Source organism: Leuciscus leuciscus, assembly GCF_965113295.1.
Source record: "Leuciscus leuciscus genome assembly, chromosome: 1".
Taxonomy (NCBI): Eukaryota; Metazoa; Chordata; class Actinopteri; order Cypriniformes; family Leuciscidae; genus Leuciscus; species Leuciscus leuciscus.
Window position 1 is genome coordinate 68,953,450 of NC_138725.1, and position 18,379 is coordinate 68,971,828.

Here is an 18,379-nt window from a genome sequence, read left to right on the forward strand (position 1 = left end):
AGGCAGGTCTTGACCGCATTACAGTTCCATATCACTTCGCGTAGTCAACTGTAATAACGGAAAGTAGGATACAATTCATAACAAGAAAAAGCATTTCGCCCCGTGCGCTTGATCTGCAATTTTCAATGTCTAGCTTTACAATCAATAGAAACATGCAGTTTAATTTTAATAAATAAAGTATATAGTCCTATCTATAATCAATAGAAAATTAAACTGAATATATAGGCTAAATAAATGGATAGTCCTGCAGCACGGATTTTTATTGCAGATAATATAACAAATAAATAATTATTGATAGGCCTAGGCTACTTGTTAAAAGGGCTTTGTGTTTTTCATTTATAGTCTACTGTCATCTGTCAATAATGGAAAAAAAATGAACGAATTAATTGAAACGAATTGAATTAATAAATAAATAATAATATTGACGCACATGCTTTTCTGTCTCATTATTGCAACATCTCTCTCTAATAACTGCATTAATAACTGCATAATGAATGTAACTTGATACTTATGACTGATCATGTCCAAACGCGTGTTCAGCGCGTTCAGTCTGTGTTCAAAGTCGGTGTTTAAAATCTGCTGCAGTCGATGAAAACAGTCAGAGAATGTGTCAGCTAAGTCGTGTGTCCCCAGCATTAGTCTGCTATCATCGGCTCAAACTTCCGTTACTAACTCTAAAATGACGTTTTGGAATTAGCAACGGAGGCATGGGATTAGATGCGTAAGAAATTAGTCCTTAATACAAGAGCATTTTAATGACAAAAACTTTACAAACGTCTTGAAATACATAATCTGAACAATGTTTAGAGGTGTGGTAACTGTAGTATAAGCGGAATAATTGACTTCAGGCCGTTGAATTATTAGAAAAATAATGCACACCCGAGGTGTAACGGCCACTCCGCTTCGCGTCGTGACCGCATTACCACCTCTGGTGTGCATTATTTTTCTAATAATTCAACGGCCTGTCGTCAATTATTCCTTACTTGACCTACTTGCTCGTCTCTTCTCTCTCCCGTTACAGACCGCGCTGAACCACGTCCCCCTCGCCACAAAAAGCATGTCATTAAACGCAACATTTATAAAAATAGAACTTAGCCTCATCCATGAACATGATTTTTCGATTCCCGTCTGACTGATTTACATCCACGGTGGAGTTTAAAACGACAGTTCCCATCATTCCACGCTCCTTCACATCGTCATCAAGCTACGCCGTTGTTGTTGTTTGGAATGTAGCGCCCTCTAGCGGCAAAAAAATTCTTGCATATTGTACCTTTAAGTAAATTTTCTCTATTTAAAATGTTATGATGTATCAATTACACATTGATTCAGGGTATTTGGTAACAGTTTGCCACAGTTTGGTATTGTCTATACTGGTATATTGGTATACTTATTTCAATGTTATATTGCCTATCTTTCAGATGAGTGTCCAGAATGCTGTATGAGAGTGAGGCAAAACAACTTTGAGTACTCCAAAGTTTTGAAAAGAAGAGTGAGAGAGGTTTGTCTTTCTTTTTTTTTTTTCTTTTTTTCTTTTTTTTTTTTTTACATTTTATTATACAGTACATAAGGTAAACACAGAACACAACAACAGAACACAAAAACAACAATAAAACAGCAGTAATAATAACAGTAATAATAAAAATAAAAAACAGCAACGACAAATAATAATAGTAATATTTAGAAGTATTAAATAGTATTTAAATAGTAATAGCATGTATAATAATAATGATAATAATAATATTTTGTGGTGACGGTAACAGTAATATCAGTGATAGCAATGACAGTAATAATACAATAATGATAATAAGGATGGTGATAAGTTGTGTTGACGGCAATAGTAATATCAATAATAATAATATATAACATTGATAATGATAAAAAATAAAAAAAAAACAAAAAAAAAACAGTATTGGTACTCATACTAACACAAAAAAAAAGAGATACTATTGATATTGATAAATTCAATAATAACAATAATAATAACAACATGTATATCAATAATAATAACAGTAATAACAGTAATAATAGTAATGCTAAATATCAATAGTTATATCAATAATAATATAACAACAACAACAACAATAGTAATAATAATAATAATAATAATAACAACAATAGTAATAATAAAGTTTTTTATTTTATTTCATCTAATAATAGTAATGCTAAAGATGGCGATGATGATAATACTTTGCGATGACGGCGACAGTGATATCAATAATAATAATAGCAGTAATAATGATGATAATAATAATAATAACAATAATAACAATAATAATAACAATAATAATAACAATACACACACCCAACACATACCACACCTCTCCTAGTTTCTGTGTGCATGTTTTTTCCCCCTCCCATTTTTTTTTTTTTTTTTTTCTTTTTCTTTCCCTTTCTTCTCATTCACTGTACAGTTACTATTTGTATGTATGCCTAAACTAAGGTGGTGCATTAAAAGAAGGTGAAGTGCATTAAGATCAGCATTTGGTGCATTAAAATCATCTGTGTCATGTGTTAGGTGTTGACTTGTATTGTTTATATTTTTATACTTTATATATTTATATCACTATTATCATCATCATTTCATTTATCTATTTATTTATTCATTTATTTATTTTAAACATTTAATATATACATTATACCATTATCGTCCTTATATCAAGCAAATTATCATCACATCGCCATCATTCCATCACTGTTAAATGTTTCTATGATATTGAAAATATTAATAACCATACTGTCAATAATAATTATAATAATAAAAATACTCACAATATTACTAAAACCTTGTATAAATGTATAATAATAAATGAATACATAATTAATCAGGATGAGTGTGTTAGATTTGTAATAGTTGGATGAGGTCTGATCTGGAGTGTTGAGGTTCCGATATACAGTTGTAATGAGGTGTAAAATATTCCAGGGAGATGTAGTCTATGAGCAAATTTTTCCAGTGTGTTATGTGAATAGTGCTTCGGGATTTCCAGTTCAAGAAGATGGTTTTCTTGGCGATGGCTAGGGCTACAAGGAGTATCCTTTTATTTGTTATTTCCTGATTGAGAGTTGATAGATCACCTAGTAGACAGAGTAAGGGGGATAATGGGATGTGGCAGCCCAGGAGGCGGGACAGGGATTCAGTGACGTCTTTCCAAAAGTGTTTAATGGGTGGGCAGTGCCATGTGGCATGGATATATGTGTCCAGGCAGTTTTGTGAGCAAATTCCTGATGTGAATCCCATTTTAGCCAGCCTTTCCCCAGTGTAGTGTGTTCTATGAAGAGTCTTATACCAGGGTTTATACAGAGATTCTTAAATTGAATTTACTACCTTTTTACCACCTATTTTACTACCATCACAATATTTTTACTACCAACACGGCTTCAAACTTCAACTGTAGCAGTGTTAAGTGTTAAGTAAAGTGACAAGTAAAGACATGAAATATCTTTCCAAAATGAATTAATAACATATTTAATCACAATTTAATGAGGCAATTATAACTTAATTTCAACACTGGGAGGGAGAGATAGAGAACCAGAGAGACTTAAACCTCTGTCTTTGGGTCCGACTCAAAATAAAAATAAATTCATGGAAGTTTAGTAAGGAAATAGGCCTGCACACGTAAGTTACCCTAATTGAAAACCATATAGACCAGGGGTGTCCAAACTTTGTTTAGTGAGGGCCAGATACAGAAAAATAAATAAAGGGCCGGGCCACACACTAGAGGTGACATATTGACACAATACTGTATTTTTACAACCTGGCTATAAAACGCTATAAATCCATCCATATTTTTTTCCAAAACGCTATAAATCCATCCATATTTTTTCCCAAAACGCTATAAATCCATCCATATTTTTTTCCAAAACGCTATAAATCCATCCATATTAAAAAAAAAAAAAAAACGCTATTAATCCATCCAGATTTTTTTTCAAAACGCTATAAATCCATCCAGATTTTTTTTCAAAACGCTATAAATCCATCCAGATTTTTTTCCAAAACGCTATAAATCCATTCATATTTTTTTCCAAAACGCTATTAATCCATCCAGATTTTTTTTTCAAAACGCTGTAAATCCATCCAGATTTTTTTCCAAAACGCTATTAATCCATCCAGATTTTTTTCCAAAACGCTATTAATCCATCCAGATTTTTTTCCAAAACGCTATTAATCCATCCAGATTTTTTTTCAAACGCTATAAATCCATATTTTTTCCCCAAAAATTGTCTTTTTAAAAAGTATTTTGTCTTTTATTTCCTGTTTGCATTTGAGGAAAAAAACATGTTATGTAGCCTGACCATTCGTTCTCCATTAAGGATGCTTTTAAAACTTTCACAGAGACATCAAACAGAAAACACAAAGCCTCTCTTTGAAACGAATTTCGTTTTGTATTAATTTTATCTTAATTTTAATCCATGTTTCATTATTTTGTATAATCACAACACGTTCAGACATGAACCGAAACTCAGCGTATAGGTAGCCTAGGCTACTCGCCTCACAGACCTAAACAAATTAGAAATATCCTATATCTATTATCTACAGAAAGCTTGAAATTTCTACTTTTAAACAGAACCATTCAAAACTAAATAAAAGTAGGCTATAGGCTAATCCGTAAGAAATGCATTTTTCTCCGGCGCGTTCACTACTGTGAAGATCGCGAGTCAGTGTCAACTTCATCTTTGCAGCTGACACAGAAACACTTGTTTATTAATAAACAATTAAAATGTCATAATATATATTTTTTTACAGCGTTTAGGTGGCGTTTATATGAACGCGTCACCACTGCATGAGAGAGAGAGAGAGAGAGAGAGAGAGACACACACACACACACGCGCAAGGTCTCTCCCTCTCTGCCGTGCGCTCGCTACACGGTTTGCATGCGCGCTTTTGCTCGCTCGCTCGCTCTAGATTCGCAGGAGATTTTAACTAATTTCCAGGCATCATAACATTACAAAAGGCAATTGTAATATTTTTTTTATTACTATTTTGGTATGATGAACATTCACCCGCCAGTGTGGCGGATAGCCTTTTGAGATTTACTCGGGTGTTAATTTCGGACCCTGGCTGCGGGCCAATAAAAACGCAGTTAGCCCGCGGGCCGAAGTTTGGACACCCACGATATAGACCCAGTTAGATGGGGCTTCGAAAATTTACTACCTCGTCAGATGACGTTTACTACTTTTTACTACTTTTTACTGGCCTTAATTTGGCATAATTTAATTTACTACCTTTTACAACCCCGCGGAAACCCTGATACAGTAGCCTGAATTTATCAACCTATTATATTATATAGTTATACCATTCTGACGGTAGAGGGTTCGCTTCCGGTGCCTCACACTAAGGTAGAGAGCCCCTCAATTGATTGCTGAAGTCCTCTGTGTGTGGTGCCTTGACTGGCACGAGATGTATCAGGTGTCTCTGTAGAAGATATAGTGAAAGCAAATTCACTGTTAAAACAACACAGAACCGTTTCTCTGCTTGAATTTCATGTAAAACCTTTTAATCCAACTTATTTAAAAACTTTGTATGTGCACTTCCTGCAGGGAACTGGGAATATACTAATAAACCTGACATAAATGTGGCATCACATTAGATGATGATCCGCCTACAATTTTTTGCTGCTCTTTAATATCAAACATAAAATTTTGATTGTAGAAAGGGATGTTTGTTGTTTCTTTTATCTGGTCATGCTTACCACCAGCTGCCCATTCCTTTACATCAGATAGCCACTGTGACACCACTTCATCTGTGCAATCTAGCTCTGTTTTTAGGTCAGCTAGCCTTGCAGTCTCATCATGGAGTCTCTGACAAGTCTGATGAACAGTGTTATACAATAATCAGGATTAAAACTTTGTATGATTAACAACAGGCCAAGTAAACACAACAAAAGGACACACAAAACAATTAATATGAGACTTACCTTCACATATCTTGTGGAAAGTGCCTGATGTAAAGAGAGATTTTTTTTCTCGTTCCACCCCATTGCATGCAATGTAAGCATGTCCACCCGTGCTGTTGAAAGCAAATAATGAGGTTACGATGATCAATCTAAAAAAAGTATACACGAATATTGCAAACTCCGGTCACCTGCTTTGGACATATATTTGGTCGTCAGGGCACAACGTGAGAGGTAACTGTTCACTTGCTCCACCTCCTCACCAGCGGTTGTCCCTGCTCCTTCCTGGTTCCTGCCACTCCAATTAATCTGTTAGTAAAGGGTGGAAGAAATTCAATTAAATGTTATTTATATAGCCCAATATCACAAACCACAATTTGCACCAAAGGGCATTACATTCCATGCAAGAAATGGTTATGCAAAAAGACAAGATAATATAGTGTAGCTTAACTTATATTTCATATTATTAATGTGCTTGTAAATATTACAAATGTACATATGATGCCAAAATATTATACACACCTCACACTTAGTAGCATGGGCTCGAGCATGCATTACACTGAGAAAGGGTTTCATAGTGGTCAGTTCCTGAAGAGCAGGAAGGACACTAGCAACTTTCTCCAGGTATGGCCAGTATTTGCATGCCACGTCCATTGCGAAGAATTGTGCCTTGGCTGGCATGAGCTCCCTTTGAAGGTACAGAGGGTAGGCAAATATCTCCCCCTGTACATATTAAGGGCTTTCAAAAGGAACCCATGGCGACACACAGCAACCTCCATCCCCTCTTCATCCAATTTTGAAGCCCTCCTTGAAGTTTCCCTCGCTGCTGTCCACTGGGAGTCCCCACATGTGCCTCTTCCCTGTGTCTATGACACACAAAACAAACACGACAAATCAAATAAAAGCAATGGCGTCATTCAATATATGGCATTTATTCTCTCAATTTGATTTTGTAATTGGTAGGCAGGAGTAATTGAAGTGGGGGTTACGTTTATTATTGTAACAACTATTTTGTCAACTTGCATTTTTCACTGCTTTCTGTATGGTGTCGACAAATCTAGACACCGCACTGTCTTCAGCCACAAAGAGCCCCTCAAAAAAGCCAGGATCATCAGAGCTGAGGAAGAAAGAAAAATAGAAAATCCATTCATGAAATATATGAAGTAAGAAAATGAATCAATAAAAAGACTGGAAGAAAGATCACCTTCCGTTTCGGCGAAAGCGATATAGCTTTCTGTTTCCATCTGCTGAAACAGCCAACATTTCCGGCGTGCAGGCTGGGCAAGTGAAAGGAGCACTACAGCAGAGCTGGTCTTCCTCAAATGATGCATACGAAAGCTCTAAGAAGCTGCGCTGCAGTGCATCGCCGTTGATAGGTCCAGACTGGAAAATATATAGAATGAAATAGTATTTTGATATTGTCTGCTTATGGATTTTTTTTTTTATATAAAATGGTAATAACATTTACACTTACTCTTCCTCCACACTTAGTGCGATGCTCCAGCAGTTTTGCGAAGGCTTGTCTGGAGAATCCCGGAGAGATGATCTTGAGTTCCTGAAGGGAGCTCAAGAGGTCCAGTGTATAAAGTGTGGAATTGGTGACGGAGGCTGGCCAATATCCACTTCTTAGGAGGTCTTTTAAGTCAGGGGTCCACTGCTGCTGGCATGTTTGACATTCATACAGTGGCTGATGCAAGTCAAAACGCCCTTGGAACAAAAAAAAAAAAATTTAAAATATAATTCACATTTACCACATACTTAATTTTACAACACTTAGTTCATTATGCACATTGTGAATGGTTGAGAGACATTGCACAAGTTCCTATAATCCCACATTTATATTTTCAAATTCACTAAATTCCACACTGCTGTGTTGATTGGACATTATGCTGGAAAGATGCTAATCATTTTTTTCTTTGCAGAGGACAAAAAAACCCCAAAACATCTGTCTTTGTTTCAGTTAATTACAATACCATGTGCTATTCCATATGTTCTGTCACTTCTGCAATTGTAAGAACAATGCCACAGCACACTAGTGTGAAAAACATCAAATCTACAATATATATATATATATATATATATATATATATATATATATATATATATTTTTTTTTTTTTTTTACCATTGATGGTAATTAAAATCACTGGTTTGCCTGGTAACACAGTGAAGTTTGTGCCTCCACAGGAGCAGTCTGGCACCTTCACAGTTGGCAAACGCATTCCCTGTTGTGGAGTGGATGTGTTTTGTGATGCAATACATCACAGTCCCCACAGAACCACTCCTCAGGAAGACACTCTCTGCACCTAAGGAGAAAATAAAACAATATTATAATATAATACATTATTTCAGGTGAATAACTTATATAAAGTACTGTACACTCTATTTAAGCTATTTCACTTTTACTAGGTTCGATTTTATTGTAAAGGATTGCATAGTGGCTCAGTGTTTAGCATTGTCACCTCACAGCAAGAAGGTCCTAGATTTACTTTTCTCATTAATGTGTTTTTCATCTGGGTATCTAAGTCTTCTCCCATCCCAAAAGACATGTATCTTAGCCTATGAAGCAGGGCACTCAGCAAACCCACCCTGGGTAATTGAAGTTTGGTATTAATGAAAACCAACCTAATAACAGCAGGCTCGTTGCAAAGGCAACACAGGGGATGACCAACAGCCTCTTTTGAAATAAGGCATTTTAGGTGGTATGGTCTTGCTTCCTTCCAGCGCTCTGAGGCTTTCTGCTGCCGAAAAGACCATGATGATGCAGAGCTACTTTGAGGCTGAGCAGCAGGAGGACATGACGCCAAAATATCAGAGAGCCTCTCCATATTTTTTTCTGTAAAGAAAATCCAAAAATAAAGCAGTAAGGGATCATTTAGATAAGGAACAATTAAAAGTCAAATGATCAGTATTAGAATGAACACTTTTTTTATACTGTACATGCATAAATTCATCACTGTGAATTACCAAATTACATTTACATTTTGAGGATTTAGTTTTGTTGAGGTTGCAGTAAGTGGAACCTCCACACTGGATGACAGGGAGCACTCAACCGTGGGGTATGTGGCTGTAAAACAGCACATAGAAGAATAAGAAAAAAGTTAGGCTATCACACTCTATTCTTGTTCTTCTTTTCAAACTATATACTAAACAATTTATGAAATCAGACATTTTTTTGTTAAGTACTTGGAAATATCTTCTACAATAGCGTCACTGAAAGGTTTATCTACTTTTTAATGTCTTTTTAGATATTTGAATATTTTAAACTCTCAATAAACAATTACAGTGTTCTAATTTGAGTTGGTCCAACATTGTCATAGTAAATTCCTACAAATGTCAAATAATTCAGATATAACCTGTGGCGGAGGCTTGGCGTCGCCCTCCTCGCCTCCCCCTCGGCTTACCACGTCCTACAGAGTCCCTTTTAGAGGTGTGTGGAGGGTCTCGTATACGTTTCCTCTCATCAGCTGCTCTCTGTGTATTGGAGTGAATATTTCTTGTAAGACTGATGTTGATAAAAGTAAGGTAACCAAAAGGCAGGTAACTTGTGAAAGGAAAACACAACATAGGGTGTTAGTAAGGTGTTGAACAGCTTAAATGAGCCTTGGAATAGATTCTCCAAGTATCTGTAACTCAGAGGGATGGAACTGCATATACTATTATTATTATTATTATATTCCCTTATTAACACATGTCACAGAGCATGGCAGGATGCATCATGCAATATACCTGTATTAAATCTTCTGCACTCATCATTCTTACATATTCCTCATCACATTTTACTTTAATTTGTTATGTTTGTTATAAAATGATTGAGGTGTACAAAAACTCTAACCTTGGCTTCAGCTAGAATGTGTTCATGTTTCAGCTCCAGAGCCATGCGTCTCCCCTCTTGGTAGTGGGGATCCTTTGAATCAAGTTTATGCTTGGTGGCCATTGCAATGCAGTCAGATACAGACAGACAGACAGACAGACAGACAGACAGACAGATACAAACAGACAGTCAGGGATGGGCAGTATTTCAGATACATGTATTTAAAATACGTATTTGAAATACAAAATACTATTTTGTATTTTAAAGCCTTTGGAAAAAATCAAATGTAATTTGTATTTAAATACATTTAAGATGAGTATTTTTGTATTTTCAAAATACATAAAATACTTTTTGCCAGTCAACCTCTTTATCAGGGTATTGATTTTGTGCATCAACTAGTTCAGACATTCACTAGCTCAGCATTAGATCAGTGATTTCTTTTTTTTTTTTTTTTTGGAATAAGGTGAGAATGTCATGATCAATTCTACTTGTTGATTAAAGTTAAAATTAGGGGTGTGAACCGACACTGGTCTCACGGTTCGGTTCGATTATGATTATTATGTCATCGATCCGGTTCAATTCGATATCACGATGCATCACGATGCACCGCATGTGCTCGCTTGTTCGGGAAGTTGCAGTGACAGAAAAAGTGACATTCCAGTTTAAGTTTCAAGGGATTAAAGCTTGTTTATGACACTAAGAAAAGGAAAATCTGTCAAATAAATTTTGTTTTAAAGAAATGTTCATTTAAAAGCAGCGCTCATTAAGCAGTGTATTATGTTACCATTAAAGATGCGCGCATCAACCGTCGCCGAGTCCGCTGTTGAAAGTGATGATCATCCATTTATAATCACGCGTAACAACACAGAATAATTGTAATTTGACCATCGGGTGCGGATACTTAAATCAGAGAAAGTTATTGGGGCGGGTGGGTGATTTGTTTTTGGCTGCGGATTCGGGTTACGGAGCTCATCCACTTACTCTAAGCAGTCAGACTCTGCCGGGCGATAACAGCTCGGGGTGAAAACGGCTAACGTGGTTTATCAAGTTAGTGGTATTACCTCCTGCATATTCTATTTGTGCGTGACATGAGCGCACACAGCGCGTGTCTTCTGCAGGTTGTGCTTACCACGTTGTTCATAAAAGCCGAAATGTGCCCAGATGTTGGCTTTTAAAGTAGTTGGAGCATTTTTAATTTTCTCTCACTCGCGTCTCACCTCCCTCATTGTATGCTACCGCAACAAAGCACGTACCCGACAAATGACGTAAGAAAAGCGTCAGTACATTATAACCGGTTATGGTCTATTACTGAACCGATACCGAATCGTCCTTGTCTGCATCGCGATGCATCGTAGAAACGATTAATTTTGACACCCCTAGGTAAAATAGTGCATTATTCACTTCAGTTAACGTGAAAGAATAAAAGAGCAGAGACAAGTGGGAAAATAGCGTAAGCCAATCAGTCTTGACCGGTTGTTTATTTTGATCAACTAGCTTGTCAAATGTGTTTAAAGCATTACTGCATGTTAGGGCTGGGTGATATGACACTACGGGCCCTATCTTGCACCCAGCACAATTGACTTTGTACACCGATGCATGTATCATTCCTATTTTGCACCCGCGCTCAGTAGCCTGGCTAACGTCAGACCAAGTCTCATTTGAGACTTGGTCTGGGAACCACATGTTCATTTTCTCGTATTTGAGGCGTGGTTTACGAATGCCCAGAGCCGTTTATTGGGCGCTATGAATGTCTATCAAATGCGCCTGTACGTAGCTCATAGCCAATCGTTTCAATTATACCAGATGACATATGTAGAGTGACAGAAATTCGACGAGGAAAAAGACGATGGGTCAAAGATTTATTTGTACACGATGGCGTTTAGCGAATATTACCGTTTGTGCAAGATAAACATGAGGGTAGAGGTAACGTCGAGTCTGATGCCATGTTGGATCCATAGATATAAACAAACTGCTTCGGTGTCGTCATCGTCTTGCTGCTCCCTCCCCGTTCTGTGATTGGTTCCCTTTTTCAGGGGAAAATCTGGTCCATGGTGTCCAGGCTGCCTTGCAGCGTGAATAAAATCGCGCTGCGAGCAAGGCAGCATCGGGAAACCCAGGCTACGCGCTCAGTGGACTTCAGGGGAAATCATTGTTGTGTCCATGAAGATGTGAAAAAATAGGCATAAATCTAGCTTACACATTTACCCAAATTATCATACGCCTGTTTAACCGAAGCTAATCTGGGTGTGTTTCTCCATCCCCAATGTCACTTCTCTGTGTTTTACGGCCCTGACGAGAACGTCGCTCTCCTCGGCTGTGAACCGCTCCTGGCGTGCGTCTAGCAAATCCGCCGTTATAATAGCAAACCCGCCATGGAACAAGCGCGCCTGCTCTTAAAGGGAATGTGAGATGACGCTCTGATTAATTATTTATTTTAAAAAAATCAAAAGAGTTTGAAATTCAGTCTATGCTGTGGAATCAAAACTGATATGGAGAATTGTGAAACCATGATATTGTTACAGTGAAGTAAAATTGAGATTTTGGTCATATCGCCCATCCATATTCTTTGCTAATTAGCAGAAAAGGTTCCCACAGTTTTAAATACAGTATGAATTTTTTAATAGTGTTCACCACAAGTAATAGACTACATTGTAACCAGAAATAAGTATATAAATGGCTGCTATTTTGCATAAGTTTATTTGTAATTGCCAGAAAGAAAGAAAGAAAGAAAGAAAGAAAGAAAGAAAGAAAGAAAGAAAGAAAGAAAGAAAGAAAGAAAGAAAGAAAGAAAGAAAGAAAGAGATGAGGTTAGGAATGATAAGTCAGTAGGCCTATGTAGTTTCTTCATTCACTGTGACCTATCCCTGCACTGGATGGCCAATTTCACAAGTATTTTGTGTATTTTCAAAATACAAAATACTGTATTTGTATTTAAATACATTTTTTCACACAGTATTTTGTATTTGTATTTAAATACATTTTTCCACACAGTATTTTGTATTTGTATTTTAAATACATTTCCATGTATTTATGCCCATCTCTGCTTACTATGTAGGTTTTAAGTCCAAAATAGCTGACAAACTGGTAGCCAGCATATTATTTTTGGGCTTCATATTCTCACAACATAGTCGAGCACCCATTTTTTTTACTCAAAAGCTACATAGTAGGCTCATACCTACAAACAAACAGTATGTGTGGGTTCAAAGTTTCACAACCAAGTGAGTGAGCACCCTATCTAGACAGCATTTCTGGACTCAAACCCTACCTAGTAACGTTAGGCTGCCTACCAACAAACAAACAAAAAAACAGCATTTTTGGGCTTCATAGTCCTAGTGAGCTGCCTAACGTTACCCTAGACAGCAGTCATTTGAATGCCTAGGTAGGCAGCTCACTTCTTCCTGAGCATATCCACAGAGAGCAAAGTGTTTACCTGCAGAACCACCTCGACATCATAGGAGTTTCCTTTGCTCTTCTGGTGCCCGCGGAACTGGGAGCCGCTGTAGAGCAGAGAGGTGTTGACGCCGGGCTGACGGGTATTGATCGGCGGGGGCGGAACGAGAGAGGCCGAGGCAGTAGCACCTCAATGCAGAACACGAGATCCGGGGGGCGGAGTTGGATCCAGATAAAGGGGTGGAGATTGGTAGGTTTAGGGGTGGGTTTAGGGATTAAGGGGTGGAGATGGGTAGGTTTAGGGGTAGGTTTAGGGATCAGGGGGTGGAGATGGGTAGTTTTAGGTATATGTAAGGTGGGAGGAGTTGGATCTAGATCCGACTCCTCCCCGTGGATTTCATGTTCTGCAGTGAGGACCATCTCGGCCGAGGCCATGCAGGCCAACGACGAGCCCTGACAGCAGTCGGTACGGACCGGCATGTTTGATCGCTTCTGCGGGGAAGTCCCCGAACACAACCAGCTGAGCGTCGCTTATCCGAGACCCGGGAAGAGAAGAAAACGCGACACTGACAGCGCAGTGCGTGAGTTTCGGAGTTTCTCCCGCAGGACGTGCGGATGAGTCCCTCAGAGCAGAATGAAGGCGCTCAACAGCGAGTCATGTGATCCAGCATGCTGTTCTCTGATTGGATGACGAACATCGGGGAACTATGACGCTGGATGTTCATTGGGTACTCTGGAAAAGGCATGATGGGATTTGCAGTTCTATTACAAGAAAGCAGTAGAAATGTAGAGAATCGTTTATGTTGTGACAGCTGTTTCTAAACAATAAATTTGCTAATAAAACCTGTTTAACGTGGTATGTATATATATATAAAATTCCATTTGTGTATATACACACACACAATTTAAAACAAATTTAACAAATTTCTTAAACATATTTGGCAGAAAGGATTGTGTTAGCTATGATAACATGTAATGACTTGTAAATGTGTGTATATATGTGTGTGATATATATATATACAATTTATATAGCTTTATTTCCAAATTATATATAACTAGCCCACACCCCATTTGAGAAATGCCCTTTTATGTAATATACAGCTCTCTCTCTCTCTCTCTCTCTCTCTCTCTCTCTCTCTCTCAACAAATGGAATTGCTGCAGCACTCTTTACTCGTCTGTAGATGGAAGCATTGCATAAAGTACAAAAACAAACCCGACAACATTCTTGTAAAACTGATGATCTCAAAATTTTATAAACAAAACAAAGATAATACAGCTGCATACTTATCAACATCTAACAACAAAATAAGCAAAAATAGTTTATATATATACATACATAACTGTATATATTCTGGATCTGACAAGAGAAACATTTGAATTGTCCTCAGATGATGCCATGTCCTCCAGCTCATCCTGTACCAAGAGCTACAGGGCAGCATAGGAAATGAGGACGAAGGATCAGTCAATACTAAAAATAAGTGTCTGGCATGTAGTTACGATGGCTTTTGACTTCTTAATTATTCATAATTATACACAAATTAAGTGATCATGAAGACAGTTTTCCACTGACCGTTGCCAGATCATCCGGTATTTTCTCGCACAAATTCAATGAACCATCCAACCATGGTCTTTGAAGATGTCCTCTAAAAAAATAAAATAAATAAAACATATTTGTGAAACTTCCACTTGTTTAGGTGATATGTTCCGTAATTACATTAAAAATATTGGTATTTTTATTCTGACCTCCAGTTGGTTCACCAGTGGCAGTTCAAGACTCATGACGGTCGGTTTAAGAGAACTGCTCAGCCTGTTCATGGCAGGAAGTGATGTGAGCTTCAAGAAGATTGGTGTCTGTGATCTGTTGCCTTTCCACAATCTTCTGCAATAGAACAGAATTTAATTTGTGAGCGTTTTGATGTGTTCAACTGGTCAGAAACAGGTTGTCTGTTAGCTCCAAATGGGAATTTTTAAAATTCAGAATAAGACATTTTTCAATCTCTTTCAGTAAACAATTGCAACAATCTGCCCTTTTAGATGAGACCAATTTAACAAGAGAGATAAGTCTCTGCTGTAACAAACCCACGCTTACAGATACTGACAAAAGGAAACTACTTACTCTACAAACCAAATTAGATCATATTTATACACGAAAAGCAAATGTAGCATTTATTAGATCCAGAGCAAAATGGATCGAGGAAGGAGAAAGGAATTCATCTTATTTCTGTAGATTAGAAAAATCTCGCCAGGAAAGGAATAATATAGGAACACTGATCATTAACCTCTTCAGACCCGAGCTTTGGTTTGGCGTACATTTTAGATTTCTTCTAGCTTTTTGGGGTTAGGAGGGACCAATATATATAATAACCAGATATTATCTTTGAACATGAAGCACTTTTTGAAAAAAATGATGTCCACATATGTGGACACTGGGTCTGAATTCACAGAAAAAAATCAATACACCATTGTGTAACAAAGTGCAAATCTCTTTTATTTACAGCCTGTGCCTGAACATTTTTCGTTGTTACTCTTGTATAACTTCTGAACATACATACATACATCTTCCGCTTATCCGGGGCCGGGTCGCGGGGGCAGCAGTCTAAGCAGAGATGCCCAGACTTCCCTCTCTCTAGACACTTTGTCCGGCTCTTCCAGGGGGACACCGAGGCGTTCCCAGGCCAGCTGGGAGACATAGTCCCTCCAGCGTGTCCTAGGTCTTCCCCGGGGTCTCCTCCCAGTGGGACGCACCCGGAACACCTTCCCCGTAAGGCGTCCAGGAGGCATCCAGAACAGATGCCCGAGCCACCTCAGCTGACCCCTCTCGATGTGGAGGAGCAGCGGCTCTACTCTGAGCTCCTCCCGAGTGACCGAGCTCCTCACCCTATCTCTAAGGGATCGCCCAGCCACCCTGCAGAGAAAGCTCATTTCGGCCACTTGTATCCGGGATCTTGTCTTTTCGATCATGACCCACAGCTCAGCCCAGGTGAGTTGGAAAATTTATCCGGGGCCCCACCCTGGAGCCAGGCCCGGGGTTGGGGCTCTTATGAGAGCGCCTGGTGGCCGGGCCTCCCCTCCCCCCATGGGGTCCGGCCGGGCTCAGCCGGAAGAAGCGACGTGGGATCGCCCTCCCGTGGGCTCACCACCCGTAGGAGGGACTGTAAGGGGCCGGTGCTTAGAGGATAGGGCGGCAGTCGAATGCGGGGGCCTCGACGACCCGATCCCTGGTCCCTGGAGGGGTGCTGGAAAGCGCTCTTACTGGGGACTCTGTCGTTCTACTTGGGGACTTCAACGCCCATGTGGGCAGCGACAGTGACACCTGGAGGGGCGTGATTGGGAGGAACGGCCACTCTGATTTGAACCCGAGCGGGCTAGTTACAGCTTGTCCATAACGAACACCATGTTCAAGCATAAGGGTGTCCATCAGTGCACGTGGCACCAGGACACCCTAGGCCGGAGGTCGATGATCGACTTTGTGGACGTTTCATCTGGCCTCTGGCTGTATATCTTGGACACTCGGTGAAGAAAGGGGCGGAGCTGTCAACTGATCACCACTTCTGAACATTGATATGGAAAAACAAAATTTCTATCCAAATAAAAAACATATCCAAAAAATGTGCTTTCTTTTTTGTAACACTCCAAAACTTCAACTTCTCCAAACTAGGAATGTTATTTTTATTTGTGTGTGTGTGTGCGCGCGCGATCGCGAGTGAGCAAGAGAGTGTGTGTGTGTGTGTGTGTGTGTGTGTGTGTGTGTGTGCGCGAATGAGTGAGTGAGTGAGCGTGTGTGTATGTGTGTGCGCGCTCGATCGCAGTGAGCAAGAGTGTGTGTGTGTGTGTGTGTGTGTGTGCGCGCACGCGATAGTGAATGAGCAAGAGACGTGTGTGTGTGTGTGTGTGTGTGTGCGATCGCGAGTGAGCAAGAGAGAGAGAGAGAGTGTGTGTGTGTGTGTGTGTGTGTGTGTGTGTGTGTGTGTGTGTGTGTGTGCGCCACGAAGCTCAGTGCAAGTTGTGCAACTACAAATTTTCATTTTTTTGCTAACATTCTTATACAGTTTCATCGAAGCTAAGTCCCAGTGTCCACATATGTGGACATCAAATTTAGCAGCCTAGTAAATCTTTCCTTTTACAAAGTTCGTCAAATGTGCATGCCATTTTAATCATACAACACTATTATGCATAACTTAACAAGAATCAACAATGAAATGTTATTAAATTTTTTACCTTGTGGACGTTTTGGTCTGATGTGGCTGCGTGACATTTCGCCTGTGTTCTCCGCCATCTTGACATTATTTATGTTACGTTTTTTTTTTTCTCCTGACACCACCAGATGGCAGTGTGAGTGTCCGTGTTTGTGAAAAACATGTTCCAGTTACACAGAATTAAGTATTATGCATAGACAGTATAAGATGCTGCACACAGCCAAAAATGTGATGTCCACGGATGTGGACGATGTGGACACGGGGTCTGAGGAGGTTAATGAAAATGAATGCTCTGATCCTAAAACTATAATCAATGAAGTTTATTCCTTTTACAGTAATCTAGATTCTTCTAGATTATCAGCTGATGCATCAGAGGCTTTCTTTAATCAAATTAAAGTTTTATTCCCCAGATAAATGAATAAACACTTAAAGAAGCTTTAATTAACCATTCACTTCCAGAGACGTTTAGGCAAGGGGTAATTGTTCTCATTCCAAAACCAAACAAAGATCCCAAAGTCTTGGACAATTGGAGACCGATAACATTATTAAATAATGATTATAAATTGCTAACACACATATTCTCAAATCGTCTTAAAGAGGGTCTTCCTCAAATAATAAGTGAAACTCAATCAGGATTTATGAGAGGTAGATCAATACACAATAATGTTCGCCTTGTCCTTGATCTACTTGAGTATAATGAGCATGTTAAAGATGATGGCTTTGCCATCACTCTTCATAATTGCAGCTGAAATGTTGTCAATCCTCATTCAAAATTCAGATATTGAACAGTCAGCTGGCCGACGACACCACTCTATTTCTTAAAAATGTTGAGCAGGTCCCAAAGGTTATAGAAACTATAGACTCATTCTCAAAAGCAAAACTGAACTTCAAAAAGTGTGAGTTGTTATCTATACATGACTGCCACCTTGAGGCAGCTTATGGTATCCCTATTAAAACTGCAGTCAAACACTTGGTATACATATAACTAAAGATACTAAGTTGAGTGAAACATTAAATGTATGGAACAAAATGGATGAATGTAAATCAAGATTAGACAGATGGTTAAATAGAGATCTTTCTCTGTTTGGTCGA

At 38.7% G+C, this 18,379-nt stretch overlaps 2 protein-coding genes across 2 annotated transcripts; both read right to left on the bottom strand.

Annotated features, from left to right (window-relative positions):
- Positions 1 to 5,291: 5,291 nt before the first annotated feature.
- Positions 5,292 to 8,715, bottom strand: LOC309511820 (uncharacterized protein). Its single transcript, XM_082187146.1, has 10 exons — positions 8,512 to 8,715; positions 8,012 to 8,192; positions 7,363 to 7,595; positions 7,093 to 7,271; positions 6,912 to 7,005; positions 6,618 to 6,754; positions 6,080 to 6,197; positions 5,913 to 6,004; positions 5,688 to 5,805; positions 5,292 to 5,410 (listed from the first exon to the last, which is right to left on the bottom strand). Exons 2-7 carry the CDS (start codon positions 8,106 to 8,108, stop codon positions 6,131 to 6,133), a joined length of 807 nt encoding a protein of 268 aa, XP_082043272.1. The 5' UTR covers positions 8,109 to 8,192; positions 8,512 to 8,715; the 3' UTR covers positions 5,292 to 5,410; positions 5,688 to 5,805; positions 5,913 to 6,004; positions 6,080 to 6,130.
- On the bottom strand, positions 8,582 to 13,265 carry LOC309476782 (uncharacterized protein; the record flags this gene model as incomplete). The annotated part of the gene is made up of 5 exons (XM_082139937.1): positions 13,131 to 13,265; positions 9,722 to 9,811; positions 9,243 to 9,360; positions 8,868 to 8,953; positions 8,582 to 8,722 (listed from the first exon to the last, which is right to left on the bottom strand). Exons 2-5 carry the CDS (start codon positions 9,764 to 9,766, stop codon positions 8,582 to 8,584), a joined length of 390 nt encoding a protein of 129 aa, XP_081996063.1. The 5' UTR covers positions 9,767 to 9,811; positions 13,131 to 13,265.
- Between the last annotated feature and the right edge of the window lie 5,114 nt (positions 13,266 to 18,379).

Bases quoted from the DNA above. Each gene is read 5' to 3' on its own strand.
- LOC309511820 (XM_082187146.1), bottom strand. From the start codon at position 8,108: ATGCGTTTGCCAACTGTGAAGGTGCCAGACTGCTCCTGTGGAGGCACA. The intron at 6,755-6,911 runs GCAAGTTGACAA...TGTGTGTCATAG, and splicing joins TACAGAAAGCAGTGAAAAAT to ACACAGGGAAGAGGCACATG. The intron at 6,198-6,617 runs GTACAGGGGGAG...CTTTACTAACAG, and splicing joins CTTTTGAAAGCCCTTAATAT to ATTAATTGGAGTGGCAGGAA.